This window comes from Malus sylvestris, chromosome 11, assembly GCF_916048215.2.
Source record: "Malus sylvestris chromosome 11, drMalSylv7.2, whole genome shotgun sequence".
NCBI lineage: Eukaryota > Viridiplantae > Streptophyta > Magnoliopsida > Rosales > Rosaceae > Malus > Malus sylvestris.
Genome location: NC_062270.1, coordinates 10014571 through 10039830, shown reverse-complemented (window position 1 = coordinate 10039830; position 25260 = coordinate 10014571). Strand labels below are relative to the sequence as shown.

Here is a 25260-nt window from a genome sequence, read left to right as displayed (position 1 = left end):
TCTCTTTGACACAAAAAAAATACAAAAATACAAAACCCTCGGGCCACAGGCCCGTCGACTCCCCACCCCCCCCTTCGCTCGACCTCCCACCCTCACTCGGGCCCTTCCCCGCTGGATTTGCTCCCACCGGCCCGAGGGCCCTTTCTCCTCGCCTGACGCCCGAGCAACCAGCAAGGCTGGAGTTGCTCTTAGAGCAAGTCCACCCCTGTGGACTTTGCGCCAGCACCCAGCGCATTTATCCACTCAAATGAACAGTAACAGACTCCAATGAACAGTAATAGGCCAAGGCATCTCCACCCCTAAAACTAAATAGCCTAGTCAATTTTATTAAAATATTATTAATTTTTATTATAAAATAATAATTTTTATTAAAGTACTCTCTGGACTCCATTCTTCTTTTTCTTCCGTGATTTTCCAACTGTGCTGTCAAGCACAGTTTCACCACTTTTTCTTCCCTTCTTCTTTTTCTTCTCTTCAAACCACCAAAACCCATGTGAGATTAGCCAAGTTCGGCCCTACCCCACGAGCTGCAACCACCAAACGAACCCGACGACCCGCAATCCCACCCAACCTTCCTCCCCGATCCCCTCACCCACTGGTGCGCCAACCAAAACTGCAAACCCTTCGCCGTCAATCCTCTCGATCCCTGGAGCTCATCCGATTACGACTGGTTCTCCGACGCCGCCTCCGATTCAGACCATGATGTCAGCTACTTCGTCACCGATCTATTCAATCACTGCAGCTCCGAGCAACAGCCCAAGACCGAGAGGGAGAGTTTTGGATAAGGAAGCTCGAGTTGGGGTGGTGGTGGAAGGAAAGCAGAGAGCTTCGAATTCAGCTCAAGGAGATGTGGCGGTATCACCTGGCATCATGTAGGCCGGGCAAGAGCTCAGCACATTCTGAGCCGGCCTAGAGACCAGCTTGGGCTGGGTGCCAGCCTATCTGCTCGGCTGGAATGGATTGGCTGGGTGTCGGGCCAATAATTTGGCTGGGTGCTGGCCTAAAGGTTCCCCGGTGGAACTGCTCTTATGGTCACCATTGTGTGATTTATTAGCACTAGGAGTCAAACTCAAAACATGTTGTGTGGAATATGGGCCTGAAATTTATCCCCAATCGCTAGGGGTGGTGGTTACATTGTTCCTATTTAGGGGTGGCAACGATTCAATTTGGGGACTAAAATATTATATCCATCCCAATAACCATAAAAATCAACCATATTCATAACCGCAAATTAACTATCGGAGATTATCCATAACTATACCCATCAGATAACAGATTCCTCATCAGTTAACGGAACTCATTTTCGTTAATAACAAAAATATATATTCGTTCAGTTGACGCATTATAATATAATAGATATTAATTTTCTCATTATAATATAATAGATACATTGATGATGTTTGTTGATGTTTGATCTCTCCCTTAAGCACCGTTGAGTTCTCATTGGTTTTAATTCAAAACTTTTGAACTTTCTCACAAAAATGCAACTTTTGTAATTCTCAAGGTAATGAATTTGGTGAATATAATTGTATTATTCGGATCGGATTTGAAGAATGATACAAATCGGAAACCCCTATAACAATATCTGAAACCATAATGGGTAAAATTTCAATTTTCCTCATATTCAAAATATAACTGATTTTCATCCCCAAATCCGTTCCACTCGGACATTATCCACGATTATCGAGTTTAACGGTTTGAATTGTCATCTCTATTTCTATTTTTATTTGATGTAATTGACCAAAACCCAAAAACTTCTGAAGGAAAAAAAAAAGAGAATCGTTATTAGCACTTAACATTCTCATTTTGCACTCCAAACTTCCTATATTTAGAAAGAAAAAATACAGCGCAGAATGAGATTTTAAAGTGGCAATAATAGTTCCAAAAAAAAAATATGATCAATGCTATAGTAGTTACACCTGTTTGGCCCAATGCTGGGAAAAACAAGAACCCAAAAAATGTGGCAGGTGTGTGTGTGGAAGTAGTTTCAAATTGCATACATCTTCTTATAGTCATTGTTGAGGAGCTCAGATTCAGACATTACTGCAGACAACGACCACGATCGCGATCTGCTGTCCAACGATGTTCTCCCAATGCTCCTCATGTTTTTCGCCTCAATCCGATGCCTAACTACCCAGAAACACATAGTCCCTAAAGTTGCAGCCATAATTACAGTTCCTATGATTGTTACTCCAATTGCTAGCCACTTCTGTTCGCCCACCACAACGAAAGAGAGCGCCAAAAATGCCACGGAAACAAGCACGCAAGCCAACCACATCAGCTTGTTGATGATCGCCATCATCTGCTTCTTCGCCTTGCTCTCGATTACCACCACTGAAGTTTGCACCACCACGACAGCAAGAGAAATGAAAAGCGCAATGGAGTCGAAGATGAAGAAGATTATGAAGGCGAGTTTGGGAGCAATGTTTGCCTCGCCAAGTGACTGCCCCTTGGGAATGTCTCCAGGGTCATCAACGTATTGGCCAGGGATTTGGAAAATTGCTGCAAAGGTGACCGTGGCAATGAGGACAGCCACGACAGTGTTTGAGTTTATGGCATTGTTGAGGCCTTCCGAGTGCATTTTGTGAAGGCGTTTGGCAATGCCTTGGACGCGTCTTCTGGTTTGGCGAGTGTGTTCTAGCTGGTGGTGGACTTCGTGCTTGATGTCACTCACTGTTTGTTTCAGCTCTCGAGCTGGGTTTCTTGCTTGTGGCTTGATTTCTTTAGCACTCTGGACACCGCGCTCTTGGAGAAAAGCTTTAATGTCCGAGTTCCCAGTTTTCTCGGCAGTGTCAAGGGCAGTTTCTGCAGACTTGTTTACTGCCCTTGTGTTGGTTTCACTGTGTTCGAGTAGCGTCTTCACAATCTGCACACATATAAACAGCATTATGCTCGTAAGATTGAAACGTACAATCTCTCTGTAATTTGGTAAAGGGGGTCATAAATTCATCCGATGAGCCAATCAAAGGTAAAAGAAGCGTAAGCTTATACAAGACTACTATTTTTCCAGAAGATCGAGATCTAGCGGTCCATTGCACTATAGCAACGCATAGGCAGCTGAGAGCATCCGAACATAACATACTCTATAGGCTAAGAATTTTGTTGAAAGCAAATCTTTATTGCTATGATGCATTCTACTCAACTAATAAAACATGAAAACTCATAGTGGTCAGGGAAAAGGTCAGTTTACCTCCCCTCTACCCTTCCGAGTAGCTATATGCAATGCGGTATTGTCTTTGTTATCCGCCATGTTTATCAAAGAAGGATCTGCGTTAATCAACTGCTCCACCACCTCAAGATTCTGCCCCTTAGCCGCCATGTGAAGTGCCGTTTGCCCCTTCTTATCCACACGTGTTGCGATACCAGGCTCCTTGTCCAAAAACGCTACCAGAACCTCCAAATGACCATTTCTCGCCGCAGAATGCAGCGCGGTCTTGCCATTGCTTTTAGCAATGGTTGCCAGGCTGCTTCCTGCTTCCAACAGAAAGTTCACCACCTCGATATGCCCTTGCGCCGCAGCTGTGTGCAAAGCCGTGGTGTTTGATAGATCCACCGTCATGGTCAATTCCGGATGAGCCTCCATAAGCACATTCAACACATCTGCAAAAAACCCAAAACATTAATCCGCCACCGAAAACAACATAACACGAAAAATGAAAAAATAACCGAAGGGTCTCATGGTAGACCGTAGACATACCCATATCCCCTTGTTTGGCAGCAATGTGGAACGCATCAAACCCGTTTCTCGCTTTGATTCCGGCGTCAGCGAGATCATAGTACTTGATCATCTCCCTGACCAAATCAACATAACCATATTCTGCAGCAATATATAGTGCTGTTTCATCAGATGAGTTCTGCTTTGTCAATAACTCCTTCAACGCACCCTCTTCTGTATTTTCAAGGATATCCATCACCACCGCCATGCTTCCTGACCTCGCTCCGGAATGCAAAGGCGTGTCATCGCGCTTTCCTGTTAACTGCTTCGTCATCTTCTTCCGGGGCAAGGTTGGCTGCGCCGCCGCCTGCGGCTGCTCAGCCGAGGCCGCCTCTGCCTCCATTACAGTAAGTTACAAAAATATCCCCCTTCTTTCTCTCTCTGTCCTCCACAAGCTAATTCTAACACCAACGATTGAAGAAATTCTCCTCTTCTTTCCGGCAAAAACCAGATCAAAAATTGAAGTTTTGATCCAAAACAGTCATCATTTCTTCAAACCAAGTCAAAGAAATTCAAACTAAAATCCCCTGAATTCCAGCAAAGCCAAGGCCTTCGAAATCGTCTTCTATCTCACACCTCTGGTTCTGAATTCTCCTCCACCCCAAATCACTGCCCTGTTTCCACAACAACAAACCAGAGCTCTACCAATCAGTCCCATCTTCAACAAAAAAAAAAAACACAAAATCACATAAACAAATTATGGGTTTTTGTTGCTGCACTTTTCCCAACACATCCCAATTTCTCATTCAGTTTTTAATCCAATAGAATTTGAAAAATTGGATTAAAAACCAAAGAAAAAAAAGGGAAAAATAAAATGAAGAAATGATATGTACCTGGGCTTGAAGAAACAGCAAGAAACTTGTATGTTCTCCTCCACCATGTAACTAAAAACAGCCCATAAAATTCAGGAGCACAGCAATGGGATCGAACAAACACGCTGTAAAAAGATATTTAGGAGACAAATGAAAGGAAACAGAAGCTTTTTTTTTTCTTTTTCTGAGAAGCCCGTTTATTTCGGAGGTAGAAAGAGCAAGAAAGGAATTAGCTTATATTGTACATGCAGGTGAATATGTACATTTCAGGAAAATAAAATAGGCCAAGAAATGGAAAATTATTTTTTAAATTAAATTAAAAAAAAGGCACTTGTATTGTACGCGACAACAGCAACAGCTGCAACTTTTATGTGAATCTAAATCGAACCCAGAATAACCAATAAATGATTGCCTTTTGTAAAAGGTTGTATTGATATATAACAATGGTTATATATATATATATATTTTTTTTTTTTAAGGGGATCGGATACTCTTTCGGGATTGAAAAAACTCATAGAAGCATTTCAGCATTTTGTTATATTTTGTTATATTTTCCTTTTTCTGTTATTAATTTTGATATTTATGAGTCATGACCTATCTACTTCTATTGATAAGAATGCCACATTTTGATAAGAATGCCACATTTACTTTTCGAAAATGTCAAACTTGTTTCAACCAAAAAACTAATTCTACCTAACTTTAAAATTTATGTGTTTATGAATTTTTACAAGTTATATGACTAGTGCTTTTAGGATTTGTTTGGTGGTACTTTTAAAATGATTGAAAGCATTTTTGATAAAATTGTTTTTCCATGATTGAAGAAGCACCAGCTATACGCTTCTTGTAGGAAGCACTTAAAGTATTTCCATGATTCACTCGCATTTTTACTAACGATTGGTTACAAAAGCACTTTCATAAAAGTGTTTTTGATCATTTCAAAAGCACTTTCAGACGAGCATTTAAATAACTGAAAGCGCTTTTGAAAAAAAAATGTTTTTGGAACTAGTGAAGAAGCACTTCAAACAAATTTTATCTAAAAATGCTTGCAATCATTTAAAAGCACTTTTCAAAAGAGCTCATGCTAAAAAAAACCATCGTTTCTCTCCTCTTTCCATCTTTTTGAGCAGTAAAAATGGTAATATGATTGATTATCAAAGCTTCCATTGACTTAAAAGTAGAAGAGAGGAGGAGGAGTGGCTTATAAACACTAAACAATTGACTCCTGAAGAAGACTGCCATGGGACATGCAACATAACACCTCTTTTGCTTGCGTCACAAGTTAAACAAATATCAAATAACAAATAATTTTCACACTTTTTCTTTCATGCACACCACACCGTTACTTTTTTGTGACTCATAAACCGAAGAAAGTAGAAAATAATTAAAATTCAAAAATAAACATAAATGACAAAATGAGAAAAAAATGTGTATAAAAATCATTTTCCCTTATAAATGGATCGAGATGGCTCCACGTTTGCTGTCCCGTATTTCATGTCTCATTTGTGTCTTCGGTTTAATTTTAAAAAAAACTAATGAAAATAATTTGAAAATTTTGAGTTTTAATTATAAAGATAAAATAAATGGTAAAATAAATAGTAACATGATTGATTTTTTTAATATAAAAATATGATTTTTCTTTAATGTGAATAGTACCGAGAGTTTTTCGTTAAAGTTTTCTTAATTTTATGACAGGTGTCTCCTACGTTACACCCACATCTAACACTGTTAACTTTTTATAAAATTCTTTAAAAAAAAAAAATTAAAGAAACAACTCTCAAGACCCACCCCCAAGACTTTTCATGTCTCTCTCTCTTTAACTCTCACCTGGGAATTCTTGGGTTGGACTGTGATTTAGAAGTCAGGTGTACAGAATTCAAACGACGGTTCCAATGAGGGGTGCCGTCAAGCACAAATTCTCAAAAAAAATCAAAGAACTACATACCATTGCTATCATGATTGATCAGATCTGGAAAAAAGAAACGAAAAAATTAGAGCTCCGACCGTTTCGCTCCCAATCGCAGCGTGTGGGCTCCGGCCCTCTTGGCCGACCGATCTCGCCGGTCTCTTTATTCACAACCCATCGTCGTCATCTTCTTCTTCTTTAGCTTGATTTTCTAGGTTTTCTGCGATGAGTTCAGTTTGCTCCTTGCTGGGTTTGTCTGTGCTGGGTTTGCGATTGCGAGGAGGACGAGCACAGAAGCCGAGTGCCCTCTCTGTGCTGGATTTGCCATTGTTCGATGAGAATAGACGCTCCAGATTAACCGGTTTGGTTTAACATTTGGTTTTTATTTATTTTTTAATTAGTTTTATTAAAACTTAACAGTGTTAGATGTGGGTGTAAAGTAAGAGACACGTGTCATAAAAATTAAACAAGAGACACAAACGGGACACGAAATCCGGGACAGCATACCTCAAGCCTAAACTCGTTGGGTTTTTTATTTTTGTTTTTGCATACCAAATTGTTGGTTATGGAGTGCTTATATGAAGCGCTATAAAAGTGCCAGTGAGTAAAGCACTTATCACACAACATGTTGCTTTTTCTACTCCACAAATATAATTTGGGATTTGGTTTGGTTTACATAGTGATGTCTCTGAGATTTCCTGTGCAAGTTTATAAAAGAGTCCCTCCTTCTTAAGGTAGTTTCCAAAAATATAAGACAATGTATTGATGCTAGAAAATAATAATTTAAATCAAAACAAACTTTAGAACTCATTGATTATAAGTTCACATATATGGTTAAATAACAAGTAAAAACAACTACAAGCATAACTTTCAGTAAATAATTAAAAACAGTTCAATCTAAAACAATCAAACAAGAAAAAAAAAGCTTTAAAACTCTAACTTTAAAGTTCCACTTTAGTATATTGGATTATATATAATGAAAACAAATCGCTTTTTGGATGTTATTAGCACTCAAAATATTTCATCCTACGCTCCGAATTTTATATTTAGAAAAAAATATTTACACTTATGAAAAATGCACAATAAGATTTTAAATTGCTAATAAAAAAACTTAAAAAAAATGTATAACATTATTACATATAAATATTAAATGACAAAAAATTTTGAGAGCTCCTTTAAAGGTGTCACATCCCGGCCCGGGCCCCCACCACATCTCGGGCTCAACTTCGCAGTAGCACGATATTATCCGCTTTGGGCCCCGACCACGGCCTCACGGTTTTGTTTTTGGAAACTCACTCACACGATAACTTTCCAGTGGGTCATCCATTATGGGATTGCTCTCGCACAAACTCGCTTAACTTTGGAGTTCTGATGAAATCCGAAGCCAGTAAGCTCCTAAAACGCCTCGTAATAGGTAAAGATGAGAATATACATATAAGGCATATAAGATCTACTCACATTGGCGATGTGGGATGTCACGATACCAAACTGATACACCCCGACCCCGGATGTCCACTAGGACTTCGAATCGAGTTGTGTTGGCCGACACCTGGAAGGTGACAAAGCCATAAAGTGTAGTGACGTGGAAAATGTGAATGAATTTAAACCTAAAAGTACCTAAATACAAGAGTGCGCTGTGAGCGGGAATGAACCCATTTCACACGTGACGTCAGAGTATAAGTAAAGTACAGTAGAGTGGATTGAGAATCATACCATCGAAGGTAATCTCCAATACTAAGATTTGCCACGAATCTCCGTCGATAAGAAAGCTCAGCTATTATAGCCTGGAGGGACGAAAAACAAGGGTGAGTGAGCCTAAAAATAAAGTTTTAATATCGCCCAGGGGAGTGGACCATGTAAGCCTTATATGTATATTCTCATCTCTACCTAGTATGTGGCATTTTGGGAGCTCACTAGAGGCATGTGCGATTGCACTTTTCGATCTCCCCAAAGCGGAAAGGGATAATTTCGGTTCCATTCTATCTAATTCTCCTCATCAAACATTATGGACCCTTGAAATTTGATCTAACGATTAAAGTTATTATAACTTTTAAAGTAGGCTCCTATTTTTAACCGTTGGATCGAATTTTAAGGTCCGAATTGCTTCCCCCCCCCCCCAAAAAAAAACCCAAAAAAAAAACCCACCAATTTACAAAATATAATGGATGATGGGAAAACACCACTAGAAGCTCAGATTGCCACAGGCATCACATCAAATTAACAAAAGTTGACAATAGCCTTTGGATACATGTTCAACAACGATTTCTCCTAAGTTCATAATTTCATAATCTTTTGTGATTTTCACACATGGAGTACGTGAGTCCATCTTTAGAATTAGGGTCATGCATTATAATCACACACTAATACAAATAATTAAATCGTTTGATAAAAGAACATTTTCTTTCATTCATTATTGGTACATTATTTGAAGGGAAATGCTAAAAAGATTTTCTCAAAGTGAGAATATCTAAAAATATTCTATTATTTCACAATTTAACATTAATTTTCGTACCAATCTTATATAATATTATATAAAAAAACATGCGGTATCAGAAATCTTATCAAAAATTTCAGAGTCTCGGAAGGTAATGTGAATTCCAGCGTAAAATGATTGCACACTTTACACAGTGTGTGGATCGATTTAATTTGCCAAAGGTGGGCCCGGGTCGGCTAAAACATTTTGGGACCTATACGCAGGTGGACCGGGGCTGGTTGTGGACGGAGGCGACAACGCCCACGTTGCCACGGCAGTCCAGGACAAGACAAAATCCACGAGTGAAAGTGGACCCCACGCGCATTTGTCAAATCCCGCGGGCCCGCGCCCGACTATCGCTGGACGCATCACACCATTTGCTGGAGAGTGGAAGCACGCGCCGCGTAATGTGCGTACAGGGATGTGAATGCGTGGGCCGACAATTGCTGATAAACTCAGATGGGTTATATCCGGATTAACCGATAACGGGGGAGATCCCAACTATCAGAGCACACCAACCCGACACCAGAACAAGCAAGATTGCCTAATTTTCAGCTAACCGATTATTCCCCTTGATTTTTTTAGCTCAGAAATATCCCTCTGATTTGGAATTCCTGATTAAATTTATACGTTTTTAATCGTTTTATCCACATGATTTTTGGACTCATATGATAGAATTAAGGATTTTGAATATCGTTGGATCGAAAATTCAGGTTAATAGTTTAATTACATAATATAATAGTTTGGTTTACCAAATTATAATCAGACAAGAGAATGTGTCTTGACGGTGGTGTTGATTTCTAAAAACACTTTCGAACTATAATCATTTGAGCGATAGTTGCTGTTTATAATTTGACAACATAACAACTTATAGTTTCAGCCTATTTGACAAGAGTATGCTTCTTTATGGTGATCTAATTTTATTTTTATAATCTCCTCAAACTAGACTTAATTCAATGAAGAGTCTAGATTAACCGTTTGAGAATTTGTCTTTTCAAATTATGTGACACAAGAATATTTCTTCATCAACATATATTTAAGTCATATATATGCGAGAAGTAACCATTATGGGGTAGGTCAGTGTGTGATTGGAGATGAATTTCAAGCAGTATTCCACATGATACGTCCTGTGTTCGTTTTTTTGTGGTGGTGAATCACACGATGGTGATCATGAGGAGGCTGAAATGCCTCTGTGAGTCTTTTTAGCTCCCATAAGGGTAATCTGCCTTGGCAAAGACATCAGTTGGTCCATTTAAAAAAATATATATACACACACATACATGCTTCAAGGTTATTAATCATATTGCTAATTACCTCTCATGTTTATATGATATTCGTCCATGTAAATGAATCTTTCATAGTGATCATGAGTTAGCAAGCATGAGCCATGTGGTATTGTTCTAACTTAAAATTTTGACTAAGTTTATTATATGTCATTAGTGGTTCATAAGTTTTGGGTTTATCTTCATAGTTATATAAAGTAATCTTCTAGACTTATATGAGTCATGGATGACGTACGATTGACTTTGTGAAAAGTATAGTGGAGAGAGTAAACGTTGAGGTGTTATTTTCCTAAGTGTAACACAAAGTCAATTAATTAGAGCCCCCCTAATCTTAATTAACAAGGATCTCGTAGAAAAATGTGACATAAAATAGTAGGACGAATTGAAGTTTGGTGGCTCAGAGGGAGACTGATTAACCATATATATATATATATATATATATATATATATATATATGCCTTGCAATGCAAAGGTCCAAAAGGAAAATGATGGATGAGACTGTTTAAGTCCAAAATGAGGTGAAAATCAACGAATCGGAAGTCAATAACCACTCTTTTCATCTCATAAGTTATATAATATATCTAAGAGAAATACTAAAACGACTTTTACAAAAGTAGGACTCTCTATTATCTCATATTTTTCACATGTTTTATAATGTTGGCAATGAAATTGATGTTAAACTATGAGAGTGAAAATATCTATGAAATTCATGTTACAAAAATATAATTCTCTATTATCTCATATTTTTCGCATGTTTTATAATATGGGAGGTTGCTGGACCAAATTTGTTTAGTTGTTTTTGTCTGTGGTTGTGTGCCAAAAAAAAAGTTGTACTTCAACCTATTGCTCTAGTGCAACCGTCACCATTGATTTATAGGAGCATGATTCTTTTCCCTTCTAATTTTTTTAAATGAAAACTAATGAAAATGACTTGAAAACTTTGAGTTTTAATGATAAGGAGAAAATAAAAGGTAAAGTGAATAGTACCAGGATTGACTTTTTAGTGTAAAAATGTGGTTTTTCGTTAAAGTAAACAGTACCAGGTGCTTTTCGTTAAAGTTTCCTTTTTTTAATAGTCAAAAGAAGACAAAAAATAATATGTGAGATGAGAAAAGGAAAATAGATGAGAATAAGACGGAAGAGAATCCTATATCCATAACCAAAGAAATTACAACATTGAGATAAAAAAAATAAAAAGAAATGAAGCAGAATCTCTTTAATATAGAAGTCAATGATGGCCAGCAGAAATCATAATTTTCCACCTTTTAAAAAAAAAATAAAAAATAAAAAATATAAGTACTTAGTATCGAAGGAAGCACAGAAAGCTGCATAGTTGGTGCTAACTGGTAAATACAGCACCAATTAATTGTATATTTAACTCACAAAGGCCAAAATTAAAAGGAAAAAAAAATATTTTTATATAAATGTAATCTTGTGCTAGGTTATGTTATAATTAATTAATTATACACAAAACAAGGCACAGGGAAAAGCACTGTTTGCGTGTTTGTTTGTGCCCCCAAATCCAATCACAGACTACCTACTTAGTAAAATTAAAATATAGTTTTTTTAGTACATATATTTTATATTAAGGGAAAGATGAGTTTGGTCAAGTCACATAATGAGCAGCCTAATTTAGTATCGAATTTGTCATTCACAAGATTCGAATCTAAAATCTTTTACTTCCACATGAAAAAAAATATCATCAGATCGTAATATTGAGTGACAAACTAAAATATAGTTAAACACATATAACTCACATGTATGTTCTGCAACACAAATGTATAATAATTCCTTGCCTTCAGAGGCTTGAAATACTTTTTGAACAGATTGTAAGATTGTATTCGTGGTTTCTCGTTAGAAGTGATTTATTTTTTAAATTAAAAAAATGCAGAGTAATTCTCCGCACGTGTGGTTTGCACGTGCTGATCCAAACAGTCCTCCCTTGACCCTCCCATGTGGGAATCTGTGCGCTGAGTATAGTGCACCAAAAATGTTGGTGTCATTCTTTCTCATTGGGGGGATATTGTGACAGAAAATTTTCAGGCTGCTTGTGCATCGCTACATCATATTTCTAATTTATAATTAAGGCTCCTGATTATAGTGCTATTATTTATTTATAGAAGAAAATGTAGCAAAAGTTTTTTAATTTTAACTCAATTGAAGTAATGATCTTTCTAAAAAACATGTTTATTAGTCTTTTAACTCATCAAAACGTGTAGCTATAATCATTTTCTTCAACTCCGTTAAAACTTCAGTTAAAAGAGTCACGTGTCATGCACGTGAGGTTGAATTAAGAGGAAAATATGGAAAATCAAATGTGAAAGTTATTGCAATGGTCCCTCAACTTTAACACAATTGTAGAAATTGTCTCACAATTTAATCCAATTGTAGCAATGGTCTTTCAGCATGACTCATTTTGATGAAAGTTTTAACGGAGTTGACCAAAAAAACTATAACTGCACGTTTTCATGAGTTAATGACCAATAGTCACAAAGTTTTAGTTAAATGATCATTAGTACAATATTTTCCTATTTATATTACAAGACATAAATTAATGACGTTACATGTTATTGTGTTACAGTGAATTTTCCTTAATTTTAGAACATGTAAACATCATATGCTTATCTAGTAATATAATATATGGTATTATATATTTATGAAAAATTTATAGGAAAACTAATGAACAGGGCTTGAAAACTTTGAGTTTTAATGATAAGGACAAAATAAAGGGTAAAGTGAATAGTATCATGATTGATTTTTTAGTGTAAAAATGTGATTTTTCGTTAAAATGAATAATATCGAATGCTTTTCGTTAAAGTTTCCAAAATTTATTGACTTGGGCTTTGCTTTCGCCATCATTGACTCACCAAACACGGATTGCTTTCATGATCGTTTATGTCTATCAGCATTTTGTTCGTACACACTACTACTGCTAAACTGAAATATCCAGTTTTCCAGTCAAAACAGTGCAACTTGGAAAGCTTCTAGGTCTAGTAAAAAGAAGTAAATGGAATAATATGAGCCCAACTGCAGTTTTGGTTCTTGTACACGTGTAGTTTGCGAAATTTTACTATGCTCCGATAAATAGGATGTGTCGGTTAATATATCCAAGTCGTTCCATCTACTTATTTTGATACATGTTTTAATTCTGATAATATCAGAGGCTGTTTGATAATTATTTTATTTTTACTTATTTGAATTTTGAAATTGGGTAACTACTTTCGGTTTCCTAAAAAAACGAAACTTCAAAACCAAAAAATGAAAACCACTTTCTTAAGTTTTCAAAACTTTTGTTTTTTAAGTTATATTTTTCTAAAACTTGAAAACTGAAAGTAATTACCAAAGTTTTCATTTTTCAAAAAAAGTAAAAATTGAATACTAAAAATTGAAAAACAAAATGATTATCAAACGTTTCGTTAGTCGTGTTTTTATGTATAGTTGAACTTGATTTCAAACTTACAATGTATACCACACATAGAAGAATTTACATGACACGAACGTATTATCAGGGTGACGTCTTGTGCTAATAAAAACATGCAAGTTTTTTGTCCATATATCTCTGTTTCATTAATAACGACACCAAGTGACAATGCACCCGTGCCATGTAAGTTCTCTACCACACAAACCCATAAAGTGAAAGAAGAGAAGAAGCAACAAAAAAATGGATCCTAAGCAATGTATCTAGTCAAGTGGGAAAAATAGTGAGAGGGCAATTATAAGACAATATGCTCCACCTCTTTGCCTAGCTTTCTCTTTTATGGACTCCACCTACTCTCCACAAATGGGCACTTTTTAGTTTTTACCTTGCTGGTAAAGTCTCAGAGGTAAATCGCAGTTAAAAACACAAATCATCTGACAGAAGCTTTTACCAATGTACTTAAATCCAACATGAATTGTAACCGGGAAAAATTATCCGGCATGAGAATCCCTCATAAGAATTATCCTTCCTATAGTTTGCTCGGATTTTCACTTTCGATTTTGCAATTTTTTTTGTTGCATGCTCGTCTCGTGGTTTCATTCGGTTTCACTACAATTCAATCTGTCAACTAAGTCGAGATTTTAATCCGTTTTTGTGCACATCTTTTCATTTAAAAAAACCCAAGCTGAAAGGAATATTGCCTCATTTGACGGATTGGACTAACTATGCTAACAAAATAAAACTACAATGGCAAAAATGCAACAAAAAAAAAAACTACAAGGACAAAAGCGAAAATCCAAATGAAAAGGGACCGTTGTTGCAATTTAACCAATTAAAAAAAGGGAATTTTCATGAAAAGAGCTTGGGCTAAGTTTATTTTAACAAAAAATCATGCTATAACTTTATTTAATGAAAAAGACTTCAATTTTAATGGAAAAACTATTAAATTTTAATAAAAAGGACAAAAAAACATAAAGAGATACTTTAGATGCGGTCCCTAGCTATGAATATTCTTTGATTGAAACCTGGTTGGTTTTCAATTTTTGATCGAAGTCCCTGAAATTAATGTGATAATTTATTTCTATGTATGTTACTATATTTTTTAAATTAAAATTTGAAATTTATAGTTGTTTATATTAATGAGATTTTAAATTAAAAAAATCATAATTTGTGGGATTAAAAATATTAAAATATAAATATACTATTATGTGTGTGTGTGTGTGTATATATATATATATATATATATATATAAACATGGGTACATTCATCAAAATTAACCAAAAAATTATTGTACCAAAACATGGGTACATTCTTCAAAATCACTAAAAAAGAACAAAAAAAATGATATTAGGCTTAATAACATTAGTAAATTTCTTCGATTAAACTTGACATGGATACATTCTCAAATCAAAGAAAAAAGAATGTAATCATATAAGATTAAAAATGGATTAGAAAAAAATTGAATAGATTTTATATAAACCATGGTACATTTTACATATAACAAATTGGTATATTTAAGAATGAGTACATTTTAAGACTAAAATTTTGAAAAAAATTACATGAATGGGTACATACATATAACATTAAAAAATTGAAAACATTTTTTTTTAAAAGCTAATGGGTACAAACTTATTCTAATTTATTTATTTATTTTGGAAATGTTTTGAATTGAAAATTAGTTAAGAGTTTAATAAAGGTGTGAGTATTAAAATTCTAAAACAATTATTAATTTTTATTTTAAAAAATTATGTAACTGACATGTAAATTCATTATTACATTAATGCTAGGTACTTGGATCAAAATTTGAAAACTAATAAGGTTTCAGTTAATAAACATTAGTAACTAGGGACCGGATACTAATTTTTCCAAACATAAATTTTAATGAAAAAGACATAATTTTAATATTAAAAAAAACTGACGATATAAAACTTATTACATTGTTTATGAAACTTAACGATACTACACTATTTATAAACCTTAACGGTACTACACTGTTTATGAAACTTAACGGTACTACGGTATTACACTATTTATGAATCTTAACGGTACTACACTGTTTATGAAACTTAACAGTACTACGATACTACACTATTTATGAATCTTAACCGTACTACACTGTTTATGAAACTTACTACAGTATTTATGAAACTTAACGGTACTACAGTACTACACTGTGTATATACGTATATTTTTTTTTTTGCCTTAAGTAGGTACGAGTGAAATCTACACACACACACACTATTTATGATACACATAAAAATACATCTTATGAGATTCTAGTACTAGACGTTTGTTTGTGTTATCTTGCTTTTTCAAAGGCAAAGTTTGTGAATGGAAGTGACATGTTTTGCAATGCAAGATTAAAGATAATTTCAAGTATTGTTGAAGCATATTGGATGGATCATAAACAATGCATCTGGTCAAGTGGGAAAAATAGTGATAGGGCAATTATAGGACAAGCTAATCTTACCTCTTTGCCTAGCCTTCTCTTATATGGACTCCACCTACTCTCCACAAATGGGCACTTTTTAGTTTTTACCTTGCTGCTAAAGTCTCAGAGGTAAATCGGAGTAAAAACACAGATCATCTGACAGAAGCTTTTACCAATGTACTTAAATCCAACATGAATTGCAACCGGGAAAAATTATCCCGCATGAATCCCTCATAAGAATTATCCTTCCTATAGTTTGCTCGGATTTTCACTTTCGATTTTGCAATTTTTTTTGTTGCATGTTCGTCTCGTGGTTTCATTCGGTTTCACTACACCCCAATCCGTCAACTACGTCGATTTTTCATCCATTTTTGCGCACATCTTTTCATTTCAAAAAACCCAAGTTGAAAGAAATTGTGCCTCATTTGACGGACTGGACTAACAGTGCTAACAAAATAAAACTATAGTGACAAAAATGCAACAAAAAAAAAAAAAAACAAGAAGGACGAAAGTGAAAATCCAATTAAAAAACATACCATATACTATTGGGTCCACACTACATCGAACTTTAACGATCTGAGCCATTTATTTTCGAGTTGCACCTTATAGATCACCCTTGCAAAATATTTGCCAAATCGGAAATATATGTGGCATTTAATTGAGTTCAAAGAAATTGACAAACACTTTGTTCTCTATGAAATAATGAAATTTCAACGTGATAATTAAATTGGCAAATGGTTTCAGACTAAATTGAATTTTTGCAAGGATGATCTATGAATCGAGACTTACAATTTGATGACAAGTAACTGTAATTAGCTACGATAAGCCACCATTGTCAAATTACAGGTATATAATTCAAATGAACAGTGATTAAAAACAAATTATGTTTTACAAGCATGTGTGTGAAACTGAGTATAACAAGCAAGGTTATCTGTTTTTGTACCGAATAGCTAATAACGAAGAAAGGGAGTCCGAGCCTTTAGAAGTGTTACTGAAAGCTGCCGAGACACTAACGGCTGAGAGATTTGAGCAGATCTTCCATCAAACATTCTTCACGGCTTCAACCATCATCTTATACAATGTGAATCCACCTTCATGACAGGCTGGCATTTTCGACGCCATGTTCTCTAATTCAATCTGGTATAAAGAAAATTTCATGAGATTTGCATTGAAACTCAAAACGGAAGTTGAGATTCATGAGTGGTCTATTGTATCACAAAAAGCAAGGCATTGTTATTCATCTCAACTTGTTTTGCTGTTAATGAGGAAGATTAGTGTCTCGTCACAAGGTCCCCAGAAGTTTGCATCACTATTGAACCATGTTTCAAACAGTATCACCATAGCTCGCAAACAACATTACCGCACAATTACCTCTTGCCATTCTACCATCATTGACAGCAGAATTTAGATAGTTCAACTTTAACTAAAACAAGCATAAAAGTTAACTGGAATCGCTCCAGGGGAATCACACCCGTTCTTGGCCTCTCACCAAGAATTTTGTCATCTCAACAAAATAATCCCATACAACTATTGGAATTACTGGGGATATTTGGAAACTAAATCTAATCCCAATGAAACTGGAAGTAATCTTAATCCTCATAAAAGTAGGAAATCAAATAACTAAAACCAGATACTGAAATACTAAAACCCTAGAGAGTAACAGACTAAAAAAACACCCTTTAATTTAGGGCAGCCATCACTTCTGTTCCACATCACCAATACAGTAAATAAAACTCATCGTGAGCAGGAAAGATGCATAAAATGTGTAATGGACAATTAGGAAACAAACATACAGATGTACTTACAAGGGAAGCTGAAGGTACTCCGATTTCTTCAACCACCTCACGAACAATGCTCTCAAACATCTCCTGACAAACTTTGTTGTTAATAGCTTTGGAGTCTGTCACGTACTTACAAGGATAAAAAAAAAGTTTGAAATGATCTAGATAATGTGTGGCTAGCATATATAGGCAACGATGAAATCTCACAATGCAGCTAAAAATGTACTAATTCCTGCAGTAATACCTTCTGATCTAACCAGGAATCTTTCCCACAAGGGATTTAAGTTTGTGCCCACAAAAGTCCTGCAAAGCAAGTAGGTAACTGATTTAAAACCCGCAAAATAAAAGGCTGATTGTATATCCTTTTAAAAAGTGGCATCCGGTTGTAATTTGTTTCTTGTTTTCCTAGTTTCATAAGAGGAACCAATTACAAACTAATTTCGCTTATCAAGTATCATGGAATTAGAATCTGCCAAGACAGAATAAAAAACATTTCCACTTTGTTCAAGAAACCATCTCTTCATGAAACTGTATAAATAAGCTAAATTACTTAAAATGCTATCCACCGTCAATATTTTATTTTATTTTATTTTTAGAAGAGGTAATAACTGTGAATAAGCGCATAAATCTAAAAATGTTATTATTTATAAAGGAAAATGTAGTAATGTTTTCTTAACTTTAATCAAATTGGAGCAATACTCTTTCAATTAAAAGATGTGATTATTGGTCTCTTACTTAACTCATCAAAACATGCAACTATGGTCTTTTTTTTTTCAACTTCGTTAAAAATTCCGGTAAAATGAGTCACGTGCCACGCACGTGAGGCTAAATCAAGGAGAAAATATGAAAAATCAAATGAGAAACTTGTAGCAATGGTCTCTCAACTTTCACCCAATTAAGATAAATAATCCCTCAACTTAAACACAATTGAATAAATGGTTCCTCAAATTTAATCCGATTGTAGCAATGAATCTTTTAATATGACTCATTTTGACAGAAGTTTTGACGGTCCTGACGAAATGGATTATAACGGCACGTTTTCATGACTTAAGGACCAATTATCACATATTTTTAATTGAGGAATTATTGCTTCAATTGAGTTAAAATTAAAAAACGATTGCTACAATTTTCTTTGACTTATATTATAAGACAAATTAAAGATGTTACGTGATATTGTGTTACAGTGAAATTTCTTGAAATACAGCACAACATGTAAACATCATATGCTTATCTAGTAATATAATGTATGGTTTATATTTTTATTAAATTTTTTATTGACTTGGTCTTTTGCTTTCGCCATCATTGACTCACCAAATACGGCTTGCTTTCATTGTCATTTATGTCTATCAGCACTTTTTTCGTACACACTACTGTGGGTCCAAACTGAAGTGTCCAGTTTTCCGGTCAAAGCAGTGCAACTTGGAAAGCTTCTAGGTCTTGCAATTAGGAAAATTAATGAAAAGAGTTTGAAAATTTTAAGTTTTAATGATAAGGACAAAATAAAGGGTAAAGTGAATAGTACCATGATTGACTTGTTAGTGTAAAAATGTGATTTTTCGTTAAAGTGAACAGTACCAGGTGCTTTTCGTTAAAGTTCCCCTTGCAATTTTATATATGGATCGATCATTAGCCCAATTGCAATTTTTGTTCATGTACACGTGTAGGTTGCAAAATTTTTCTAAGCTCCGATAAATAGAATGTGTCGGTTAATATATCCAAGTCGTTTCATCTACTTATTTTGATACATGTTTTAATTCTGGTAATATTTGAGACCGCTTGATAATTATTTTGTTTTTACTTATTTGAATTCTGAAATTGGATAACTACTTTCGTTTTTCAGAAAAAACGAAACTTCAAAACCAAAAAATGAAAACCACTTTCTTGAGTTTTCAAAACTTGGCCTTGAGTTTCTAGTTTTGTCTTTAAGGTTTTATTTTTCTGAAACTTGAAAACTAAAAGTAATTACCAAAGTTTTCATTTTTCAGAAAAGTAAAAATTAAATGCTAAAAATTAAAAACGAAATAATTATCAAACGTCTCCGTAGTCTTGCAGTTATGTATAGTTGAACTTGATCACAAACCAAACAAAATTACAAGACAAACATTGCCAAAATTGAAAGGATGAAAAGAAAATAAATTATAAAGATCAGCAGCCTATACAATGTATACCACACATGACGTGAGCATACTGCTACGGTAGCGTCTTGTGTCAATAGAAACGTGCACATTTTTTGTCCACATATCCTTGTTTCATTAATAATGACACCAAATGGCAATGCACCCGAGCCGTGTAAGTTCTCTGCCACACAATCCCATAAAGCGAAAAGAAGAGAAGAGGCAACAGAAAAATGGATCATAAACAATGCATCTGGTCAAGTGGGAAAAATAGTGATAGGGCAATTATAAGACAAGATACTCTTACCCCTTTGCCTAGCCTTCTTCATGGACTCCACCTAGGCACCTACTCTCCAGAAATGGGCACTTTTTAGTTTTTACCTTGCTGCTAAAGTCTCAGAGGTAAATTGCAGTAAAAACACAGATCATCTGACGGAAGCTTTTACCAATGTACTTAAATCCAACACGAATTGTAACCGGGAAAAATTATCGGCATGAATCCCTCATAAGAATTATCCATCCTATAGTTTGCTCGGATTTTCACTTTCGATTTTGCAGTATTTCTTTGTTGCACGTTCGTCTCGTGGTTTCATTCGGTTTCACTACAAAATGCAACAAAAAAACTACGAGGACGAAAGCGAAAATCCAAATGAAAAGGGACCGTTGCTGCAATTTAACCAATTAAAATAAAACCATATATCACAGATTGTAAAATATGTTTACCACTATTGGTGATAACAAGTTGATGACAAGTAACTGTAATTCAAATTAACTGCGACTGTAATTCAAATTAACTGTGATTAAAAATAAATCATGTTTTACAAGCATATGTATGAAACTGAGTACAACAAGCAAGGTTATCTGTTTTTGTACCGAATCGCTAATAACAAAGAAAGGGAGTCCGAGCCTTAGAAGTGTTACTGAAAGCTGCCGAGACACTAACGACTGAGAGATATGAGCAGATCTTCCATCAAACATTCTTCACGGCTTCAACCATCATCTTATACAACGCGAATCCACCTTCATGGCAGCCTGGCATTTTCGACGCCATGTTCTCTAATTCAATCTGGTATAAAGAAAATTTCATGAGATTTGCATTGAAACTCAAAACGGAAGTTGAGATTCATGAGTGGTCTATTGTAATTTGCTTCACAAAAAGCAAGGCATTGTTATTCATCTCAACTTGTTTTGCTGTTAATGAGGAAGATTAGTGTCTCGTCACAAAGTCCCCATAAGTTTGCATCACTATTCAACCATGTTTCAAACAGTATCACCATAGCTCGCAAACAACATTACCGCACAATTACCTCTTGCCATTCTACCATCATTGACCGTGACTTGAATATTAACAAACAAGTAAACGAAAGAGTTCCAATGCAAACAATTGTTTAGAAAATACATACATGATGGTGCATCTCTGTCCGATAAAAGTTTGAACTTACCATTGGAACTGTAAAGAGCTGAGTTGATTCAAAGCTGTCTTGGGCACTAGAATACAGTTTTGGAATCTCCTTTGAGCTGAGACTGCATTTCATGAAGAAAAATGCAGTTGGTCTCACATTAAGCTCCCTGCGGGATAGACCGATAAAAACTTGCTCATGCTGCATTATGGCCAAATGAGTAACATTAGATACTTTTTAGTCAGAGAGGAGAGGAGTTACTAAGTAGTATCAAAAGAAAAAGTTTATTATCGTTGGATAATAAAATGCCTTAAACCTAGAGAGTCCGATTGGTGCAGACAGCATAATTTAGATGGTTCAACTTTAACTAAAACAAGCATAAAAGATAACTAGAATCGCTCCAGGGGCATCACACCCGTTCTTGGCCTCTCACCAAGAATTTTGTCATCTCAACAAAATAATCCCATACAACTATTGGAATTACAAGGGATATTAGGAAACTAAATCTAATCCCAATGAAACTGGAAGTAATCTTAATCCTCGTAAAGGTAGGAAATCAAATAACTAAAACCAGATACTAAAATACTAAAACCCTAGAGAGTAACAGACTTAAACACCCTTTAATTTAGGGCAGCCACCACTTCTGTTCCACATCACCAATACAGTAAATAAAACTCATCGTGAGCGGGAAAGACGCATAAAATGTGTAATGAACAATTAGGAAACAAACATACAGATGTACTTACAAGGGAAGCTGAAGGTACTCCGATTTCTTCAACTACCTCACGAACAATGCTCTCAAACATCTCCTGAGAAACTTTGTTATTAATAGCTTTGGAGTCTGTCACGTCTTTATGGTGATGGGATATTATTCCAACTTCGTGGGGCTGTTAATCATCAAACATTATGGAATTAGAGGTCGAGAAAACCCAAAGGATAAAGCAATAGAATAACCTTCTTATCATTACTACAAGGATGAAAAAAAAGTTAGAAATGATCTAGATAATGTGTGGCAAGCATATATAGGCAACGATGAAATCTCACAATGCAGCTAAAAATGTGGTCGCAAACTATTTTTGTTTCAGTTATGATACCTCTGGATGGCCTCCTGGGAATACAAAGTGTCCGGGAAACTCCCCGACATTGTTACTTCTTTGCAACACTAGTATTTTCTTGTCAGATGTCTCCACAATAGCACCATTACCCAATGGACTTGAGGTGTGTTGACAACGTATGGCATCATCTACAGACAAGCAAAGCTGTAAACGTCAAAGAAATTTACGAACCAAGTGAATAATTATATGCCTTCTGAGTTGAATTTACCCATTGTAAGGCTTCATTATCATTAATTTTACCAAATGCTCAGGATTCCAACAGGAGAAAATATTAAAGATGATCAGGGACTCAAGTTTGTGGGTGTGCGAAAGACAAAAATGAGAAAAATAATGGAAGCTCATTGAGAAAAATGTACTAATTCCTGCAGTAATACCTTCTGATCGAACCAGTAATCTTTCCCACAAAGGATTTAAGTTTGTGCCCACAAAAGTCCTGCAAAGCAAGTAGGTAACTGATTTAAAACCAGCAAAATAAAAGGCTGATTGTATATCCTTTTAAAAAGTGGCATCCGATTGTAATTTGTTTCTTGTTTTCCTAGTTTCATAGGCGGAAAGAACCAATTACAAACTAATTTCGCTTATCAAGTATCATGGAATTAGAATCTGCCAAGACAGAACAAAAAACATTTCCACTTTGTTCAAGAAACCATCTCTTCATGAAACTCTATAAATAAGCTAAATTACTTAAAATGCTATCCATTGTCAATATTTGTTTTTTTTATTTTTTTTTATTTTTAGAAGAGGTAATAACTGTGAATAAGTGCATAAATCTAAGAATGTTGCATTAAAGAATCAGATTTAGACAGTATATATGCCGATTATTTTGTTTGTTTGATTGAGAGAGAGATACCTATAATCTGTCAGACCAAGGTGGAGGCACACATGAGGCTCTTGGTTAGATCCACCTCCACCATTCCATACATGTTGTCCATACTGTATGATTATCAACAATGTACACTAGATCAGTACATTACATGAATATCGAAAATCAAATGAAACTACGGGTTACAATTTCAGACAGAGGGATACTTGTCAGGAAGAAACTAAATGATCCTGCCATCATACTACATAAGTTTCATTGTCAAAGACGATCCACATACCCTGAACTTTGTCCCATTGTACAGTGACGGATTTTTCTGGACCCTTTGATCCCATATCTATAAAAACAAAATAAAACAGCTTAGCCATACAGTATAGAAATGTGAGTGAACACAAATCAGAAAACCAAGCTTGTGATGAAAAAACCACCGAAAGACGCTTGCGTATTCAAGAAAATAAACTCAACCCAGGATCCTAATTTGCAGATACTCCAAGTAGATTTTGTAATGGAACAAACAAGCTCATCTAATTCCTACCAGAACTGGGCTCCCCAAAATGCAACCCATAACACACTGGACTGTTTCATTTCTCCTTAAATTTACAACTCTCTCACCTATCAATTGTAAAAATAAAAATAAAGAAACCCAATACACAATAAATACATAAATGAACATAAATATAGAAAATGCAGCTTACTGACCACACATATACATAATTACACAATCAAAAGATCACCTCAGAGATAGAATTCTCCAAGTTGATGTCTGGGTGGGGAATTCGATCATAAACTCCATCAAAAACCACAGAAATCTATAAACCAACAAAACAAAACTTTCATCAGGTTTGTAAATCATATGCATTTGAAAAGATTACCATTGAAGTATGGCTTTGTTAATCATACAAATCAAGTGAATGATGGAAACGAAGAGTTGAAGAACCTGCGAGGGTGAAAGACCAGATGGGCATGCGAGCAGCAGCCTGTAAGGCTTAGTGATCGTTTCAATCTCTGCCTTCTCCATTGGAATAGCAAGCGCAGACCAATGTCGATGAAAGTCTTCTGGGATTCTGAGAACTTTGAGAAGCCAACGCTTGCAAGCAACTGGCGAGGATGGTTGCTAACTTGCTCTATGGTCCAGATGGGCTTGGCCAGCTGGGTTTTAAAATTTTAGGGCCCAAGATAAAACTTTTGGGCTTTTTTATCAGGCCTGGATCGAGTCAGGCAGGCCCATTGACCAATCCAATGTCTTGGTCCGTTAGGCTTACCAGGTTTGTATGTTAGGAAGTTGTTGTTGTCACTCGGAGATGTATACACCATGCACTCCTCTTTTCTTCGTCAACTGAAGATAATATCTTTGTTTTTATTGTCAAACATGGTCAAACAAAATGCATGTGGGTTGGATCCAAAAGAGGAAGTTTGACATTACCTTATAAACCATCAAATTAATATTTCATCTTTGTCTTTTGACATGTCTATTGGAGATATTCTTAGAGAGGCCCTCCTCGCTGCCGCAAGGACGGCGTAGAGGACCAACCACCAACCGCCTACTATTTTTGGGGGATTAGAATGGATACCTTTCTTTCATTAATTAGTAATCCATCTTATACTTTTCAACTTGAATTTTATTTTTGGAAGTTGTTGTCAATTTCTTCATTCAGTACGTCTTGAATCTATAAGTTATCATAATTCTCTCATGTTAGTACCACTCTAAAATAGGGCACCGTTCACTGTCCAAAAAATGAAAAAGGCAAAGAGAGACGGAGAGAGGTATGATAACTATTTTGGAGTTTAATAGAAGTTCACACTATTTCATTATTTTTCCTGCTCCTTTGAAACCAATTTAGCTAAGAAAATAAGGGCTTGTTTGAATGTACTTTTAAAATGACTGAAAGTGCTTTTAAAGAAAATTGTTTTAGGTCTCAAAAGCACTTGAAGTGCTTTTTCAGGGTCCACTTGCATTTTTACTAAAGATTGATTCTAAAAATATTTTCACCAAAA

At 35.4% G+C, this 25260-nt stretch overlaps 2 protein-coding genes across 6 annotated transcripts; both read right to left on the bottom strand.

Moving 5' to 3' along the window:
• Window positions 1–1782: 1782 nt before the first annotated feature.
• LOC126590610 (ankyrin repeat-containing protein At5g02620-like) lies at window positions 1783–4916 on the bottom strand. 2 transcript variants are annotated; one of them, XM_050256078.1, is made up of 4 exons: window positions 4549–4916; window positions 3698–4373; window positions 3191–3600; window positions 1783–2866 (listed from the first exon to the last, which is right to left on the bottom strand). In XM_050256078.1, exons 2-4 carry the CDS (start codon window positions 4056–4058, stop codon window positions 1988–1990), a joined length of 1650 nt encoding a protein of 549 aa, XP_050112035.1. In that variant the 5' UTR covers window positions 4059–4373; window positions 4549–4916; the 3' UTR covers window positions 1783–1987. The 2 variants fall into 2 exon arrangements, with proteins under 2 accessions (XP_050112035.1, XP_050112034.1); XM_050256077.1 differs by having other exon boundaries at window positions 3698–4329.
• An 11857-nt stretch (window positions 4917–16773) lies between these two features.
• Window positions 16774–24370, bottom strand: LOC126591519 (nudix hydrolase 9). 4 transcript variants are annotated; one of them, XM_050257223.1, is made up of 9 exons: window positions 24203–24370; window positions 24000–24074; window positions 23546–23602; window positions 23296–23378; window positions 22820–22878; window positions 22425–22573; window positions 22077–22217; window positions 21373–21531; window positions 16774–17172 (listed from the first exon to the last, which is right to left on the bottom strand). In XM_050257223.1, exons 1-9 carry the CDS (start codon window positions 24281–24283, stop codon window positions 17077–17079), a joined length of 900 nt encoding a protein of 299 aa, XP_050113180.1. In that variant the 5' UTR covers window positions 24284–24370; the 3' UTR covers window positions 16774–17076. The 4 variants fall into 4 exon arrangements, with proteins under 4 accessions (XP_050113180.1, XP_050113181.1, XP_050113179.1 ...); XM_050257222.1 differs by lacking the exon at window positions 16774–17172 and adding an exon at window positions 20710–20996; XM_050257224.1 differs by lacking the exon at window positions 21373–21531.
• Between the last annotated feature and the right edge of the window lie 890 nt (window positions 24371–25260).